The sequence below is a fragment of the Terrapene carolina genome, unplaced genomic scaffold, assembly GCF_002925995.2.
Source record: "Terrapene carolina triunguis isolate 2854851 unplaced genomic scaffold, T_m_triunguis-2.0 Scaffold35022, whole genome shotgun sequence".
NCBI lineage: Eukaryota > Metazoa > Chordata > Testudines > Emydidae > Terrapene > Terrapene triunguis.
Window position 1 is genome coordinate 13405018 of NW_020699373.1, and position 18538 is coordinate 13423555.

General features: G+C 47.0%; 1 protein-coding gene across 1 annotated transcript in view; it reads right to left on the reverse strand.

Annotated features, from left to right (window-relative positions):
• Positions 1-18505, reverse strand: part of LOC112117649 (SH2 domain-containing adapter protein B) — a 136702-nt gene extending 118197 nt beyond the window's left edge. The window contains exon 1 of the mRNA XM_024215686.3: positions 17882-18505. Coding sequence (XP_024071454.1) covers positions 17882-18442 — 561 coding nt within the window. The 5' untranslated portion in view covers positions 18443-18505. The remainder of the gene's footprint in view (positions 1-17881) is intronic.
• Positions 18506-18538: the final 33 nt, after the last annotated feature.

Consider the following 18538-nt stretch of genomic DNA (forward strand, 5'->3'; position numbering starts at 1 on the left):
GAGTTGTCTTACCAACTCTGAGAGGCCAATTAAGTAAGAGAAAAAAAGTATTCTCACACTTGCTTCTTATCAAAGTGTCTGTACTTGGCTACCTTGATTATCACTTCAAAAGTTTTTTTTCTCTTACTTAATTGGCCTCTCAGAGTTGGTAAGACAACTCCCACCTGTTCATGCTCTCTGTATGTGTGTATATATATCTCCTCGATATGTTTCACTCAATATGCATCCGAAGAAGTGGGTTGTAGCCCACGAAAGCTTATGCTCTAATAAATTTGTTAGTCTCTAAGGTGCCACAAGTACTCCTGTTCTTATATCACATTAGTAGATGTGCAGGTGAATGAGCCCCTGATGGTGTGGCTGATGTGGTTGGGTCCTCTGATGGTGTCACTAGATATGGGGACAGAATAGGCAACGGGGTTTGTTACAGGGATTGGCAGAGGCGTAGCGAGCGCCCTCCGTACCCTCCGACTGGAGGGGGCCCCGCAAGGAAGGGGGGCCCTAAAAGTGGCAAAATAAATACCGCATTTCAGTTTCTGCATTGTAAGGGGCCCCGCCCGGACATATGTTCGGAGGGGGCCACGTTCTTTGTTGCTACGGTCCTGGGGATTGGTTCCTGGGTTCGTGTTTCTGTGGTGTGATGTGTAGTTGCTGGTATTTGCTTCAGGTTGGGGGCCTGCCTCCCAAGGCTTGTGAGAGTGAGGGATCGTTTTCCAGGATAGGTCGTAGATCTTTGATGATGCGCTGGAGAGGTTTTAGCTGGGTGATAGCCAGTGGTGTTCTGTTATTTTCCTTGTTGGGCCTGTCCTGTAGTAGGTGACTTCTGGGTACCCGTCTCGCTCTGTCAATCTGTTTCCTCACTTCCCCAGGCCCTGTCAACACTGGTTCTCCACTTATGAGGTAACTCCCTTCTCTTTATGTGTCAGTATTGTAGTTTTAAGAATGCTAGATAAAGATCTTATAGGTGTTTGTCTCTGTCTGAGGGATTGGAGCAAATTTGGTTGTATCTTAGGGCTTGGCTGTAGACAATGGATCGTGTGATGTGTCCTGAATGGAAACTGGAGGCATATAGGTAAGATTAGTGGTCAGTAGGTTTCCGGTATAGTGTGGTGTTTATGCGACCATCACTTATTTGCACTGTAGTGTCCAGGAAGTGGATCTCTTTTGGGGACTGGTCCAGGCTGAGGTTGATGGTGAGGTGGAAATTGTTGATATTAAAAGCCTTGATTCTCCAGCAGCTCGGGGCAAGGGCTCCCTCCCACCTCCCCTAGTTATCTCCAGCACTGCTGCCCCCTTCACACACCTGCAGCTCGTGCTACGGCAGGAGCAGCAGCTCCTGGCATGGCTGACTCAGGCAGATTGATTTCTTTAGGAGAGCACACCAGGCCTAGGTCAGGCTTGGGACAGAGAAACTGACGAACCGTGCTAGCAGGAGCAGATCCTGGGCAAACTTCCCCACGCCGCTTGGATCAGGAACTTGGGTTCTGAGCCGCAATAGCCCTGCTAGTTCAGTCCACGGCCTCCGGAGCAGGGACTAGCAATCATGTGCAGTTGCATGGCAGTTTCCCAGCGTAGAAGCAAAGGTTTGCTAGGGAATAAGACTAGACCACCTACCTCATTTTCACCGGTGAGCCAAGAAAGAATTTGTACAGAGCTCTCCTAAAGTGAAGTGGCGGCACCTAGTCCCCTGCGCAACTTTGCCTCTGGCAACATCTTAACGAGCGAACTGTCTCTTACAGATTCATTTCCAACTCCCACCCTTAAAGAAGTCAAGTAAGGACACTTCACTGTACTGCTCGCTGTTCTGGCTTAGTGGGAAGGCGCCTCTAAGACTCCCTGGTTTGACTCTTCACCCTGAAACCCACTCCTGCACCCTGCTAACAGGCACGGGCAGCAGGGATCGTAGCCTGGGGGAGGCTGTGCCTCCCCAAACAGCCTGGCGTGGGCCCACACTCCACCCCCCAGACCCCCTCCTGCAGTTCCTGGAGCTCTGCCCTGGCAGGGGCTGGCCGGGCCTGGGCCTGGCCTCCTGCAGGGACTCGGGGTGGCTGGCGCTGGGGCTGCGGGCTATGATGGGGGTGCTCTGGGCTCCTGCACAGGAGGGGGATGGGGACGGGACATGGGCTAGTCTCCCTCCAACGGCCGGGTCACCGGACGCCCATGCTAACGGGATTTCTTTCCACTGTGCTGGGCCAGATGGGACTCTCTGGAGCCCCGGAACCAGTCGTTTTAGTTCTTGGGGAGCTGGGGGTGGGAAGTCACCACACGGCCTCTTCCCGTGCTGACCCAGGGCCCTCACACACACCTTCATTTCTTAATTGCTCATGGTGTCCCTAGCCTCTGTTTGTCAGAAGCTGGGAATGGATCACTTGATGATTCCCTGTTCTGTTCATTCCCTCTGGGGCACCTGGCACTGGCCACTGTCTGAAGACAGGATACTGGGCTAGATGGACCTTTGGTCTGACCCAGTAGGGCCGTTCTTAGGTTCTTATGGATGGACCAGTGGTCAGGGCACTAGCCTAGACTTAGAAGACCTGGGTCCAAGTCCACAGACATACCATGTCACCCTGGGCAAGTCGCTTGGCCTCTATGCATCAGATCCCAGCTGTCCAATGTAGATATCGGCCCGGCCCTGCCCCTAGGGTGCTGCGAGGAGAAATACACTAAAGATCGCGAGGCTCCGTGACACTGCAGTGAAGGGGGGCAGATGAATACCAGAGATAAACAGATCTCTTCCTGAAGCAGAGCTCTGCAGGCCCAAGGCCAGTCTTGGAAACTTTCACTTCTCCACGGAGAAGGGCTGTCCAAGGCTGAAGAATCAGTCTCAGTTATTCCAACTTCACGTACTTTTTAAAGCCATTTCCTTTGGCAGTTCCAGGGGAGAAGGGATTAGAAAGGCCTGCAAGGTTCCGCTCACTTGTTTTCTTTGTTACTACGGAGAACTCACTAAACCTAGCGTTTCATACATAGCTGCCAGCTGCCGCAAATCCCCACAGAGGAGATTTAGGATTTAAACTGCCTGCAAAGTGACTGTTTCTTAGAGATCTGCCGCAGGAGATCTCTGGCTCGGCTCCAGCTCGTCTGCCCAGCATCAGCCATAGTCAAGTCCCTCCTTTGCAGCGGGACTTGGAAAGGAGGTAGGAGCACAGAGGGGTGTTGGCAAACTTTCACTTACCATCCCTCGTCCCTGTATCTGATCTCCGGTTGCTCCCAATGGCACAGAGATTTACTGGATAGCCACAAGGCGTGAAAGCAATGTCAGCACACCAAGGTGACCCCACCACATAGCATGCTAGAGCAAGGCAAGCAGACCCCGCTTTCACCAGTGCTTCTCCCCTTGACTCAGGGATTCTTGTTCAAAGGGCAGCACGTTCAAAAAGCAAACATTGATTTCTCACCGCCGCACATTGCACTGGGAGTCTCAGAGCAGAGGAGGGCAGAACTTCATCTGGAATTTCTTTCCTATAGCTGTAGAAAGCAGAGACCGGCTAGTTAACAAACGTACATGCGTGGGGGGGTTGCATTCCTTTAAACTGCTCTCTGAACACTGTTGTGCCAGGATCAATTGAGATGCTTTGCAAGAGAAGTTACATTTTCACCTACAGCCATAGCACTGTGGGCTGTGATCTTGTCAGATCTCACAAGCTTGGCAAGGTCAGGCCTGTTTGGTCCTCAGATCAGAGAACTGCTGCATTAGTGTTGTAAGTTCACTCGCGAGCGCTCTTCCTGTCGAGCGAGAATTACACACCTGTGCCTCCAGCATGACTGGGGTGGGTTAGGCTCTGGGTTATTGGTAGTACTGTATTTTCAATGAGAATCAGAGCTTAGTTCCTGTCTATGCAATGTCTTAATACATCATGGCACTTCTTGCAAGAGCAAGCGGTTACCTATTTTGAACCCAAATAACATATTGTGTCCACACATTCTCCCTTCACTTTTCCCCATCAGGAACTCTATCGTGGTGCTGTGAGCTGTTATACACCAGACATTGGAGGTGATGGAATACAGCAAGGGGCAACATAACCCCTGTATATGTAGTTAGTGACATGCTTTGCATCCTTAAGATTAGAGCAGACGTGGGCAAAATAAGGCCCGTGGGCCACAGCTGGCCTGCGGGACCGTCCTGCCCAACCCCTGAGCTGGGGGAGGTTAGATGGGGGGAGAGGTTCTGGGAGGGGTTGGATAGGCGTGGGAGTCCCGGGGGGCCTGTCAGGGGGCGGGGGTGCGGATGGGGTCGGGGCAGTCAGGGGACAGGGAGCGGGGGGGATTTGGATGGGTTGGGGGGTCTGAAGGGGGCAGTCAGAGGTGGGAAGTGGGAGGGGGCCAGGCTGTTTGGGGAGGCACAGCCTTCCCTACTTGGCCCTCCATGCAGTTTTGAAACCCCAATGTGGCCCTCGGGCCAAAAAGTTTGCCCACCCCTGGATTAGAGGCACCATATGAAAAGGCAAGTGACTAAAGTCACCCTGAAGAAATTTAAGAGTGCAAGTGAATGCAACTTGGTGACACAAGCAAAATCCATCTGAAACCAAAAAGTGTGTTGTCACCAACCAAATGTTGCACTTCACGATAGCTGTAGCAAAGTGACAATGGGTTACTGTTGTTTCTGACAACAAATATTCAGAAAAACCCAAGAGTGACTCACAATTGCAATTTAAAAAGAAATTAAGATGAAAATTCACAAAAACCATTTGAAGCACTCGCAGCCCAAACTGTGGCTCTTGGCAATTTAATTGTTGGGTAATAGTGGCTTGTTGGCTTTCCAACTCAAATTTAAAGGGCTGTTCTAAAAACTGCTGTCAGCAAGCTCCCCGTTGTGGAGGCTAAACCACTGGCTACAGTTTTCATCATTACTGAATTCCTTCGAGGACTCTTTCAGAATGTGGCTCTGTTCGATGTAGAAGGAAAGAAAGAAAAGCCAGTCAGTAACAAGGCCAAATTGATTTTGCTCCAAACCTATATCTGAAGCCTGCTTAGAGCATAAAACACATATTGAGCATTTAACAGAGTCAGAGGCTGCTGAAAACATAAGATACTGAATAGCTTAGGCCCAGAATACAGCATATTAAGCACGTTGATTTAAATCATGATTTAAAGCACTAGTCAGGAAGACTTGATTTAATCATGGATTTCTACATAAAAGTGCAGTCTAGTTGGTTGTTATAACCTTAATACACCTCTACCCCAACATAACTCTGTCCTTGGGAGCCAAAAAATCTTACCGTGTTATAGGTGAAGCCACGTTGTATTGAACTTGCTTTGATCCACCGGAGTGCGCAGCCCCGCCCCCCCGGAGCGCTGCTTTACCGTATATCTGAATTCGTGTTGTATCGGGTCGCGTTATATCAGGGTAGAGGTGTACATATTCTTCACAACTCAGAGAAAGACGAAACCCAAACTGGGTCTCTTTGATGGCCTGCTGCCATTATAGGTTTTCCCTTCTAGGGAGAGAATGGTATGGTGGATCTCAAATCAATGAAGGCTACACTCAGAAAGATCTCAAGACTTCTGGAATATGCTGCTCAAACTGTTTCACTTGTTTCTACTGCCTGTCCCTCCCTTCTCACATGTATCTCCAGACTTTTTCTCCTTGTCCAGATCTAGTCCGCCTCCAACAATTTCTATTCATTGAATTTTTTGAAACTTTGCACTTTTATAGAGAGAGGTAAGGGATTGACTCTGTGTACACAAATTTGCAGAGGGACAATAGGGTTGAGATCTGTTATTTCTCACCTCTATATATTATTTATTTATTTATGAACATTTTTGCTGTTAACAAATGTTATTTCTGGAGACACAAATCCAGTTTGAGAACTGCAAAACTAAGCATCTCTGATGGTATCTTCTAGATTGAGCATTGAGTGCCATTGGGTAGATAGAAAGATTAACCTAAATCTATACCGAAGCACCTGGAACCCCATAAGATTGGGTCCCTAATCCATGAACTACTGGAAGTCATTTACAAAACTTTTCTTAAACATTACATGAATATATTCTCTCATACTACAGAATTAGAATTTATAATCCCTATTCCATGATGAGATATCTTTGAGCTATAATGTATGTTAATTAAAACTATCTTTAGATAGGTTTTTTCCTCAAAAAGCATTTTATCAAAAAAATTCGATTTTTTTTTATTTTTTAAAAAAACTCATTGATTTTTATCCACCCTGATATTAAGGCAGCATTAATGTATCTACAAATAGAACTGCAGTCACATAAGGATTATAGTATTGCTGTTCGGGAAGAAGCACCAGGAATGAAAATGGGGTAGATTTTGTCTTTCCTCCCCAACCTCAAACAATGCTTTCACCTGCACCCATCAGCCTGAGAGCGCAGAATTTCAGCAGGACTTACCCAGTAACACTGTAGCACACACCTCTGCATACATCCCTTAGCCCTAAGGGAATGGGTACTACTTAGGCACAAATCAATCCGATAGTGAACAAAAGGTGCTGAAGTACGTCAGAGTAACAAACTGAGCTTCGGGTAGCAATAAGGAGCTATTTGTTCTGTGCAGTCAGAATCTGCTCATTAACCCATCGCCAGCTAATGAATCTCAGCAGTGCCACCCAACAGACAGATTCTAGGGCAGAGCAAATGTTGTGTGGAGGAGAATGAATGAGGATATAAAGAAATGGTGACAGATATGTGAAATTACAGAGCACGCTTATCTGGGCCAGTAAGTTTGGTTCCTTAATACTAGGTAAGTAGGCAGACAGGGTGTGGTGGGGTGGGTAGGAGGAAGAGCGCATTACTGGCCTTTCCTTGTGACAATTCCCTGGGAAGGAGAGTCACTAGAAAAGGGCCTCATCCTCCCTAATTGAACTAACTTCGTTATTTCTAGACTGATTCTTGCCTGCATATTTATACCTACCTCTGGAAATTTCCACTACATTCATCTGACGAAGTGGGTATTCACCCACGAAAGCTTATGCTCCAATTTGTCCGTTAGTCTATAAGGTGCCACAGGACTCTGTCGCTTTTTAAGGATAGAAGTTTATCATGAGCTGGGATATTCAGAGCCAGCCCCCACCCCCCGCCCGACGTCGGATCTGAGAAACTCGATGCCACACTTTGAGAGTTTGGGAAGAATTCTAGACCCATCTACGGCTGTAGAGGCAGGACTACAGGCTGCTGCGTTCTCCCTACCAGCCCAATACTCTGTAAGCCACCGCTGTGATCCCCGGTCATAGAGAGGGGCAGCTGAATAGCCTGATACATAGGAGTGAGGTACGTTTAGAGATATCCAAGCCATTATCAAATAAATCAGTTAAAACAATAGCTAGGGCAGGCGACACACACATTCACTATGCGATAGGGACAAGCCAGTACAGCTTCCAGGGGCACAGTGAGCCTCTCCAACCCATTCCAATGGAGGGAGGTCCTCAGCGCGAAGGATCCAGGAGACCGACCCAGCAGATAGTTAGGAGCACCACACATCTACTCTTGAATGAACAGTATCATCCCAAGAGCTCTGAAGGATTTACACCCTGCTCCTGAAGTATGGCATTTGTGGGGAAACCTTACTGCCGTACAGGGGGAGCAGTCTGGCAGCAGGAACAGGAGAGAGACAGTCACCTACGGTACCCTTATTACAACAGCTAGCATCCACAGGCAAGGCACTCCCACCAGACCATTAAGAGAGAATCACACTAAAGGGGCTAGTCACAGACTGCTTTGCAGTACGTATGGCATTAAAAACCATGGGTCAAGCAATCTCCAGCAACACATACGCTCCGTGAGCACAAGTCTAAATGATCTCCTCCAATGGCCCACAACGTCACCATTCAGATTGCAACCAGACCACCACCATGTGACCCAGCATTCCCCCTCTGCCCCCCATCACATTCTTTAAACTCATGGCGCAGAAATGGTTTTGGGCTGCTTCATGAACGGGAGAGGTGAGACTCCTTTTCATTTGTGACAAAACGGCACCCACGAAAGACAAAGCACCGCCTCTCCGTTTGGAGATGGAACACGGTCACATTCCCTGCAAACACACCCACACCAAATGGTCCTTTTCTCCTCCACAAGCTGCAGCTGTGACTTACTGGTTGTTCTGAATCCGTCAGACATAGCTTAGGACACAAACAAGGCTCCACCAATGCTGTCCGGCCTGGGTCGCTGTCTATGTGGTTGAAGCCCATAACTTTTCCCTAAGTACTGTTCGGTGGAGGGATTATTTTGGTCGGCCCCTTGTCCGTGTTTTTCCAGCTGCCCAACGGCATGCCTGCCATAGCAGACTCTTTGGCCTCATTCTTAACGCTGGTCCCAGTTATTTCCATCTTCTTTTCTGCATAACTTTGGAGATAAGTAGTTGTTAAATGCTAACAAATCTCCGTATCTGTTACAAATTCATTCCATTTAATAGCTAGCATTTTACAAAGCCGTTTACTTTGTAAAATCAACACTCCAGCCAGCTCCTCAGCCAGTTCTTTTAAAGTTCTTGGATGCAAGTTATCTGTACTTGCGCATTTAAAACTATTTAAGTTTCGTAGCTGCTGTTTAACATCCTCCTGACACACTACTAAAATGGACAGAGTTATCAGGTTGCAGATTGTCAGTACACCCAATCTTGTGTAAGCTGGGGAATGCAGTTGCCACTTTGCCAATTCAGGACGTTATTCCCTTCCAGATACACCTCTACCCCGATATAACGCTGTCCTCGGGAGCCAAAAAAATCTTACCGTGTTATAGGTGAAACCGCGTTATATCGAACTTGCTTTGATCCGCCCCCCCGGAGCACTGCTTTACTGCGTTGTATCCGAATTTGTGTTATATCGGGTGGCGTTATAACGGGGTAGAGGTGTATTCCCATTGGCTTGCACTTTACTGCCAAAGTACATGAAGATTCTCCTCTACTGTTCCTTTGCCTTCTCAAGTAAAGGTTGAATGGGGCGTTGCTGGGGTTCTCATTAGATATGTTTTTTCATAATTAATTAATCCCATTGTTTCTGTGATGCGGCATGCACAGAAAGTACACACAGGCTTGAGGGAATGGTTCAACCTAGACACTGGTGCCAAATTAGAATATAGTCTCACCTCTCCTGTTTGACGTCGCCACTGACTTCATCATGAGAAAAAGCACAGCTAGATACAACACAGGAATTGTACGGCTCAACAAGAGTGCACTAGAAGATCTAGATTTTGCTCGCCACATAGCTCTAAGCGACAACTCCACCAACTGTGGTTGAATCAAGTTTAATTTTTCTAAGTTTTTCTGTAACTCTTATCACTGCTCTATCGGAGCACATCATAAACATTAATACATTACGCTCACCACTAAGGTCTGCTGTGTACTACAGACCATAGGCGCCAACTTCTCCTGGCACCAGGGGGTGCTCCCACCCCCCCGCCCCCAGCCCTGCCCTGATTCTACCCCTACCCCGCCCTCCTCTCCTAAGCGCGCTGCATTCCCGCTCCTTTCCTCTCCCTCCCACAGCTTGTTTCGCGGCAGCAAGCCTGGGAGGAGAAGCGGGGACGCGGCGCGCTCAGGGGAGGAGGCGGAGCCGAGTGGGGGGGGGGGCAGAGAACTTGGCTGCAGAGCACCCACCAATTTTTCCCCATGGGTGCTCCAGCCCCGGAGCACCCACGGAGGCGGCACTTATGCTACAGACCTCTGTCAGTACAACAACATCACTCAGCGGTGCAAAAAATCCACATCCCTGAGCAATGTAGTTATAGCAACCTAACCCCCCGCGTAGACAGTGCTATGTCGGGGGGAGAGCTTCTCCCATCCACACAGCTACCGCCTCTCAGGGAGGTGGATTAACGATGCCAATGGGAGAGCTCTCCTGTCGGTGTAGAGCATCTTCATTAAAGCGCTACAGCAGTGCAGCTGCGCCAATGCAGCATTTTAAATGTAGACGTGCCCTAAGTAGTGAACAAAAAATAGAATCACCCTTGTTATTGGGGTTTAGGAGGTTAGCCGGGGTCTAAGTGCCAGAGAAGGGTGGACACACCTAGGTTCAGCTCAGTATTTTTGACAGAAAAAGCATCACCTTCAGAACATAAACTTGACCTTACAAGAACACTTCAGTGGTGCTCAAAAAGCGAGAAGCACTCAGGAGAAGTTGGTCCTCTTCCCAATCTGACCCTGACTTCTTCTCACCTCTCTGCAGCTCTGTTCCCAGCCTGGAAAAAGAGAGCCAATATTTCCATACCACACAGGCTGTTGGGAGATGCTCAGATACTGCGGTGATGAAATGTGCAATGCTCAAGCCACAAACGTTCCAGTTTTACCCTTCACTGCTAAGGAAACTGCTTCAGACCTAACAGCTGTTCTGGTTTTAAAACAGCAGTCAGGAGACTGTCAAAAGTTATTTCCAAAAGAAATAGCTTTATGACGACCCACAGCGCGAGTGCTCTTGATCAAAAGAGCTGAGCAACTGGCTTTCAGGTCAGGCTCCCAGATGGGAAAGTCACCATTTCTAGAGACAAAATAGGTGCAGACGGTATAGTATGTCGAGGCCCCAGAGACAGAGAAGGGCCTGAACGTCTCTCTAACACTACCCTCTGAGTGAAGGAGCAATGCTTATAGACTAGATAAATAAGAATCTACACCCCTTCCTGGAAGGAAAAGTTGCAGCCATATATAGGCTATATAGCGAGAAGTGGGGACTCCAGCAGACACTAAGCCAGAACGAGGGACCGGAAAGAGGAAAAGCTGCGTGATGTGAAATAATCTATTCTTACAATTAGGGCGGGGGAAGGAAATCAGTGTCACAAGACATCAAATACAAGCAGTTAAAAGTAATTACAAGGCCTGGTGGTCAAGGACACTGAAGATGCACTATCGATGGCATTTATTACTCTAACTTTTGCCACTGAAAGAAGGTTCTCAAGTAATTCATTAGATTCTCAGGTTACAGGTACCCTCAATTATTTGTGGAAGAGAGTTTGCTCATGTGCGCAGGGCTATATTGAAGATATTTGACTGGAAAGTTTCCATGAGTAGTGAGTGCTTACAACATGGTATTTCATAATTGGAGAAAAACGGAGGATGCTGGAATACTGAAGGAAAACGGATGCATACCAACCTATAAATTCTCCTCTTCCTTTCCTATGCTAGCCTCCCCTGACGACTGTCCACTGGCCTTACCCTCCTGGCTGTAATCTGGACAGATCTCACAAGCCAAGCAGTCAGGGTGGGCCAATGCTTTGAGGGGAGATCTCAGAGGACTAGCTGGGTGATGGTTATTTCATGGGTGGCATTTTACTGAGTTAGCACTGAACAGGGGTTCCATGATGGTCCAGCGGGCAGTCTGTCAATAGGAATGTATAGTATAACTCCTCAACATCACATCCTATGGCATGGCACTTCTTTCCCAGGGAAAGTCCAAGGGAGATACTTATATTCTGCCTATCAATAGCCCCTTACCGTTCTAAATGGAGATATTTCTCACTTGGACTGTTGTAGGATTGCTAACCAATGTTAGACAGTTGCTGTACTTGACCTGCCACTAGAATAATCACACCTCTGTGTGTACACAGGCTCAAACAAGTGTTGCAATTCAACATTTGTGAAGTACTTACAGATCTTCAGATAAGAGCCACTGTAGAAGAACATACTAGTATTTTGACCTTAAAAATCTAAATGCCTCTTCTGCACAGCAATCTTACAACGTTCGAGCCTGTTTAAATGCTAGTTATTAATCACAACACTTCATCACCATGTACATTAGATGCATTTTGGTTGTTTTAATTGCTTACGTGCAATGAGTCCACAAAAGACAGATTGCTGTGTAAAGTATCAAGGAAGAAACAGGAAATATTTAAGCATGTGTTAAAGAAATCTCAATTAAAAAAAAATAGCACCACTCTGATCAGGAATGTTATATTAGTATCACTAGTTTCGGATTAAAGGCTCAGACAGAATATCCCCATATTGCTTGGAATATATGAAACTGTCCCGGTCAAAACAACAAAACCATCTTGCACATAACTTTTAGCCTGGGTGTATGGTGTTCCTTAGAACTACATCCCACAGAAATAAAACGTTTTTCTTCATGTTGCACTGTGGTGTTGGCCACATGAAGCAGTGTGGGTGCAAACGAACAGAGAGACGTACCTTCCTCAAAACTTGGGCGAGAAAGAGGCCAACTGTGCCAGCGAGGCTCTCGCCTTCAGATACAGAACCCTACCTCCCAGCAGCTGCCATGTGGCGTTTGTGCGCCCCTCCCTCATTTCTGCTCTGCCCCCTCAGACTAAGAGTATTTATTATGCCATCAAATACACCCACTTCTTTGGCAACACATCTCGCACCTGCTATGTGTCACTGCATTCCGTGCTTAATGCAGAGGAGACTGTGCAGGAAGTGATTTGTTATGAAATGAGAACAGTGATTAAAACAAACACTTTTTCCACAGTCTGAAACCTGAGATGATCTTAAGGAGGAAAACTACTCAGACCTTTAAAGGAAGAGGGGCTCTTTCGGCTTAGTCACTTTAAACAATCCGTACTAGAAGTTTCATTAATGCAACCAAACATACGCTTTTAACAAAAGCCCACCTTAAATATAAGCAGACATTCTGGGCCCGATTCTCTCGCGCATGGTACCTTGCACTGACATTCACACCTGTGGAAGAAGGTGAAGGGGGCAGCGTGTGCAAGATCCCACCGGGGGAGGATGCTGCTGTAATGCTTCATCCCCATTTTGCACACATCTACCCGAACACAGAAAGTGCAAGACGGAGATGAATCAGGCCCTCTCAATTCCACCTCAAAGAGTTCTACCATGGCAACTACCGCTTTGAGCAAAAAAACCAAGTAAATACACTAAGCTCTTTGGGCCCAGTTTTGTCCTGAAATACCCAGATGGAATTCCCACAGAAGTAACTAGATGTGGGAGACTCTGGAGCATGCAGGTTTGCAGAACCACAATGCATTGACTAGATATTTTAAAAGTTGATTCCCACTGTTTCACTTACATGATGTTTTTCCTTGTCGGACTCTCTTTCCCCAAATTCACCAGCTTTGATTCTTCAGGTACCTCCGAGTCGCAGGTTATTGTTGGTCACAACATCAAACATGCACATGCAGCTTTGACAGGCAGTGAGGGATCAGCTTGATTTTGTGTTAAGTAAATCATGTCAGATATTCCTGCAGGAACTAATTTTTTGACTGCATCAGCACCTAATGGATTTGCTTTTAAAAGCTTTATGTAGGGCAGGAGTCTCAAAAATAAAAAAACCACCACCATTTCCAAAAGTTATAGTCACAGCCTAGTAACTGTCTGAGGTGCCTAAGTACCTCTCCATCTGCAGCGCAGTTCTGGAGTGCAAGACAGCCACAGACCAGTTACGAAGCAAACAAGGTGCTTCGCAGCACAAGAGGCTCCAGTTGACACAACAGTGTTTAGGTTTCACTTTTGCCCAATCGTTGCTCTGGGCCAGATCAGCGGGTTTTCCATTGGTTTAAACATATTTCACAAGGCTCACGAACAGGCCATCACACAGTAAGCTTTGCCACATGCTGTCAGGGCCGGGACTCCACAACAGCATTGGGTTCCTGGGCTGCGTTTACATTCATTTAAAAAGCTCCGTTCTATACCCACTGCACAGCTCAATTACTGACGTCTAATGAATTCGACAGTTTAACACACGAGCAGATTTATGACATTTAGTGTTACCGTTAACGCAGACAGCGTTAAGTAAAGCCATATGTCGTCACCTAATGCAGAGTGACCCTTTTTCTTGGTTATCTGGGAATATTGCAAGTTTGTTGGGGGCAGAGAATCACGTCTCCTGAGTGTTTGTACTTAGTGCTTAGCAAATTATTTGTATTACAGTAGCGCTTGGGGCCCTGATCTTGGCTGAGGCCTCTAATGTGCTAGGCGCTGTACACACACAACGAGAGGCAGTTCCTGCCCCAAAGAGCTGACAAACTAAACAGAGAAGACAGACAGCGCAGGAGAGAAAACAGTGGCCCAGAGAGGTGAACTGACTGGCCCACCTTCCCACAACAGAGCAATGCCAGAGCTGGGAAAAGAACCTCGGTTCCCTGACTCCCATGGCCCACTGAGTAGACCACACTGTCACCCATGGGGCCCCAGCACCAACTGGGGTCTTTGGACACTGAAATATAAATATTATTAAAGTCAACCAATACCTACGAGAATCTTGTGCTGAACTTAAGGTTCTAAAGAGTATTTCATAGAAAGAGTGATTCCCTGTCCTTTGGACCAACTTTCCAGGCCCTTCCGCTGCTTGTCAGAGTAATGGAAAAGCCAGAGAGTTCTCATTTCCACAACTGAGAGGAAGCAAATAATTCAGCTGGAAAGTTATGTCGTTCCTCTTTGTTCTATAGCTGAGAAAGTCAGTGTTCAGGAAATTAACGCCTCCTACGAAAGTTAACAGAAATATCATCTGATGTTACCAAACAGGAAAGCTTCATTGTTTGGGTTGAGTCCTCAGTCTATAGCTGGATTCCTTGGAACACTGAAAAGTCACTAATGACCTCCAAATCCTATTATGTGGAATATTAGCCTGGTACCATGCATGTGGAAATATAGTCTGAGTATGGACTTAGCACAGTCAGAGAAGTCAGACAACTTATATCTGGTACTTTCCCCCCCCCGTGAGACCAGGTACATTAATGTTCATGACTGAGATGAGCCATCACAGCAGGAAACAAGACTAACACGAGCTCAGGCAAAAATAGTTAAGTATATATGCCTTTCACACTACAGCCGTGGTCTGGTTCCAGTTTCGTTCTTCAAAATGCTAAGAGCTTGTGTTCTCTCTCCCTTATATCAATCAGAAAAGTGATAACTGAGATTTGGGAAGTCACTTTTGGCATTATCTTACTTTAAGAGCCTTCAACTGCTTATCCAAACTGTTTTTAAACAATGATTGTTGGGTTTTTGTTTTGTTTAACTTAGCTTGTAGCCTCCGAACAAGTATATAATTGAAAAGAGCAGTTCCCTGAGTTGTTCCAATCTAATGGGTAAATACTGTACATGTTTTCTAACAGGCTGCCATGGTTGCAGATTTAGAAGCTGCTATTTAAAAAAAAAAATTGTTCCAGTAGGGTTTAAAATTGAGTAAAATGATTTTGCTTGTGACTGTCACGTGATTTTTAGAAATTCATGCCCAATGAGCAACTATTATGCATTACATATGCCCTACTAGGCAGGTACTTTCTAAATATACATGCCCCAAAGGAGGAGATGCCGGAGGCATGCCACTTTCAAATACAGATCTCAAGCCATGCGGCCTATGGAGAAGTGAAACAAGAATTAATATTTTAACTTTAAATCACTCACTTGCTTGAAAAGAAGTGTTTCCAGTCAGTGACTACATATGACTGACTGACAATACAATAAATATCTTGGCGTTTTAATCTTATTTTATCCTGACAACTTGATTTATTTGGAATTAGGTTAGGATAGAATATAATTTATTCATTTAAATCACAATGGAAATGTGTTACCATTCAATTCAACCACGTTATATGCCTAAAAATGCACACACTTACCCAATTTAAATTGATAATATCCAGCAAATATTTAGATTATATGAACCTACTGTTACATTAATCTCTCCTGTACACTCCAGAGTATGCTGCCGTTGAATTGAGAACTAGTCACTACTACGCTCAGGGAAAACTAGACTATGGTTATCAGGATAATAAAAGCGGGGATACCAGCTTCACTTTTAAATGATTAATACTACTTCCCTGTACAAAGGCCGCCATGATTTCTCCATAGATGGTCTAGTGTTTGCAGTGCTTGGTACATACCTGTAGAGCAGTGGTTCCCAAACCGGGGTTTGTGAACCCTGGAGGTTCGCGAAATGTTAGAGGGGGTTCTTGGGAAAAAAATTCCTAATGGCGGCCAGAGCTGTCCCTAGGGACCCCAGGTAGCACTGGGCCAGAAGCCCGGAGCCCCTGGACTTCCAAGAACTAAGCAGATCAAAGCAAGCATTTCTATCACACTGAGGAGATTTAAACTTCAAAACTCTTTATAAGAAATGAAAAGGGAGGTGGATATATTTTGTTGTTTTTAAAATTAAATAGGCAGCTAGTATTGTTTTTAAAATGATTATCAAGAACAAGTTTAAGCTTTGTTGTAAAGACCTGAATGCTTGTGTAGGAGGAACTCTGAGTTGGCTTTTTAAATCCCTTCATGCTGTTTCACATCTGATACTCTTTGATGAAACATAGGAGCCTTGTCTTACAACAGACTTATTCAAAGTGATACAAGCTACGAAAGTGAGATCTTGGAAGAGTGTTGCCGTTTTCATAATGTAATAAAAATACTGTAATGATAAATAATAATAAATAGCATGTAATAAGCATGTCATAAAAACAAATTTTATATTTCCAAGATCACTGCTTTTATTATTTATACTCGGGTAAAGGACAAAATCCCTGGAAATATTCATTTTTAGGAGGGGGGGGTCGCAAGACTTGACATTTTAGTGAAAGAGGTTCACAGGTTAACGTTTGGGAACCACTGCTGTAGAGAAATACTACCCGAAGAAAGCAAAATATTTACAGTTGAGCCTCAAGCACGGAAGTCTGTTTCAGTATTGTGCCTTCTATTGCACAAACCACCAATAGATATGGCGTAATCAATGGGACTTTACTCAACCTTAATCTCTGCTTCACCTTTGCCACTGAACTTCCCCTCCCATTCATTTACAGGCATTTCTATGGTGCTCATCACCATAGTATCTAGTGTCTATTTACATTTCAACATAAGTGACTAAAAGCAACCCTTCCATAATGTTCATATCAGTCAGTGACAGACATATGGAGCTAACCTCACGTGCTGAATCACATCTTGGTCAGGTATTCTTATATTCTAGAACCTACGCCAGAAGCAAGCAGTGACCAGCAAAATAATTCAGTTGTATGGAAGAGAATCCCTATATTCTTAATATATATATTTATTTTTAAAGCCTTTCCAAACATTGGGCATAAGTTTCCATTAAATAGTCTCTAAAGCAATCTCACTACCATTTGCCTTACTCTTAAAATCAACTTTTGTAATTTGTTCAGTATGACTGGCTACAGACAGCGTACATGCAAAAGGAGGAAGGTGATGTATACTGCTTTCCCTATGAACAGCTGTCAAAAAGTTATGGAGTAAGCACCCATAACTTAAATCACAAAATTATTTCCACAGAGCATCTTCAGGAAAAATGCAAATGATTGAAGCCAAGAAATCTCCTGATTCTAGCACATAAATCACTTTTCAGATCTGAAGACAAAATAATGAGATGGGTTGAAAATCAGGCAAAGTAGGTCACAGCGAAACCTGTAAAAAGCTTCACTTGCTTTCTGATGTTTGATGCCTGGGTGACACAAAATCACAGACAGGAATAGAACAGATGGTGATGCATCCTCAGCACTCCTAGCAACCTTGCTAACACCTCCAGCTCCGAGTGCCAGCACCAAGTGGCTGGCGTTAAACTCCTGTATTGTAGTTCTTTTTCTCTTTTCCAAATCTTATTTCCTGCAACGCTGAGATTAAAAAAATCTCTCTCCCTTTACTGACCTGGACACCTCTCCTTTCTCTCTTTCTTCCCCCCTCTGACACATGATGGCCTCAGATCTTGCTCTTTGATTTGGTCAGAGAAAGCAGTTGAGTCACCGTCACCACACGGCAAGTCGGAGCCTAGCGGTGCCCAAGCCTCTGACCAAGAGACAACCTGCCCCCCTAGCTGGTCTCCCCTCAAGCGCTTCGCACCCTGCGTCTCAAGGATTCCCCGCGGGCGTGTGCAGAACTGGTGTCACTTCAGCTCCCGCAGACCGGGCAGCTGTACTGCCCCAAACCAGGGTCACAGCCCTGCCAAGCCCCGAGCTTGGGCACCGCTTGCCTGTCTGCCCCGAGACCCAGCGCGTCCCACGGCAAACCCATGCCCGGCGGCGCTCTCACCTTCTCCGGCTTGGCGGAAGGGACGCTGCTCTCCGGCGGCTCCGCGCACTTGCCCACCTTCTTGCCGGCGCCGCCGGGCGGGCTCCAGGTGATGGCCGGGGCGGCGGCGCCCTTGCAGCCCCCCGCGCCCTCGCAGCCGCTGTCGATCTTGATGAGCCGGTGCTTGGGGGAGAGGTAGCGGCCGTCGGGCGGGGTGGGCGGCCGGCGCTCGCTCTGGCTGCGGAAGAGGTGCGGCGAGCCGGCGGCCGAGGGGGGCTTGGCGGCCGGCTCCTCGGGCGCGCAGGGCTCCGGGCGGCACAGGGCGCGCAGCTTGCGCAGGGACGAGCCGGGCCCGCTGTAGGGGTCCTCGAAGTCGCGCTCCTTCTGGGCGCGGTAGGCGCGCAGCAGCTCGCCGGGGTCGTCGCCCAGGTGGCGGGGCGCCAGGCGGGGCGAGGTGTGGCGGTGCGCGGCCAGCAACTCGGCCCCGGGGCGCCGGTCCCGGTAGTCGGGCCGCGGCGGCTGCGGGGGACTCTTGGCCTTGTTGTTGCCCAGGCTGAAGTACTTGGTCAGCCACTTGGCCATGGTCCGGCGCTAGGGCGCAGCGCCCATGGGGAGGGCGCACGGGGGGCCGGGCCGGGGCGCTGCCCGGCGCTCAGGGGCGCTGCCCACCGCCGCGCC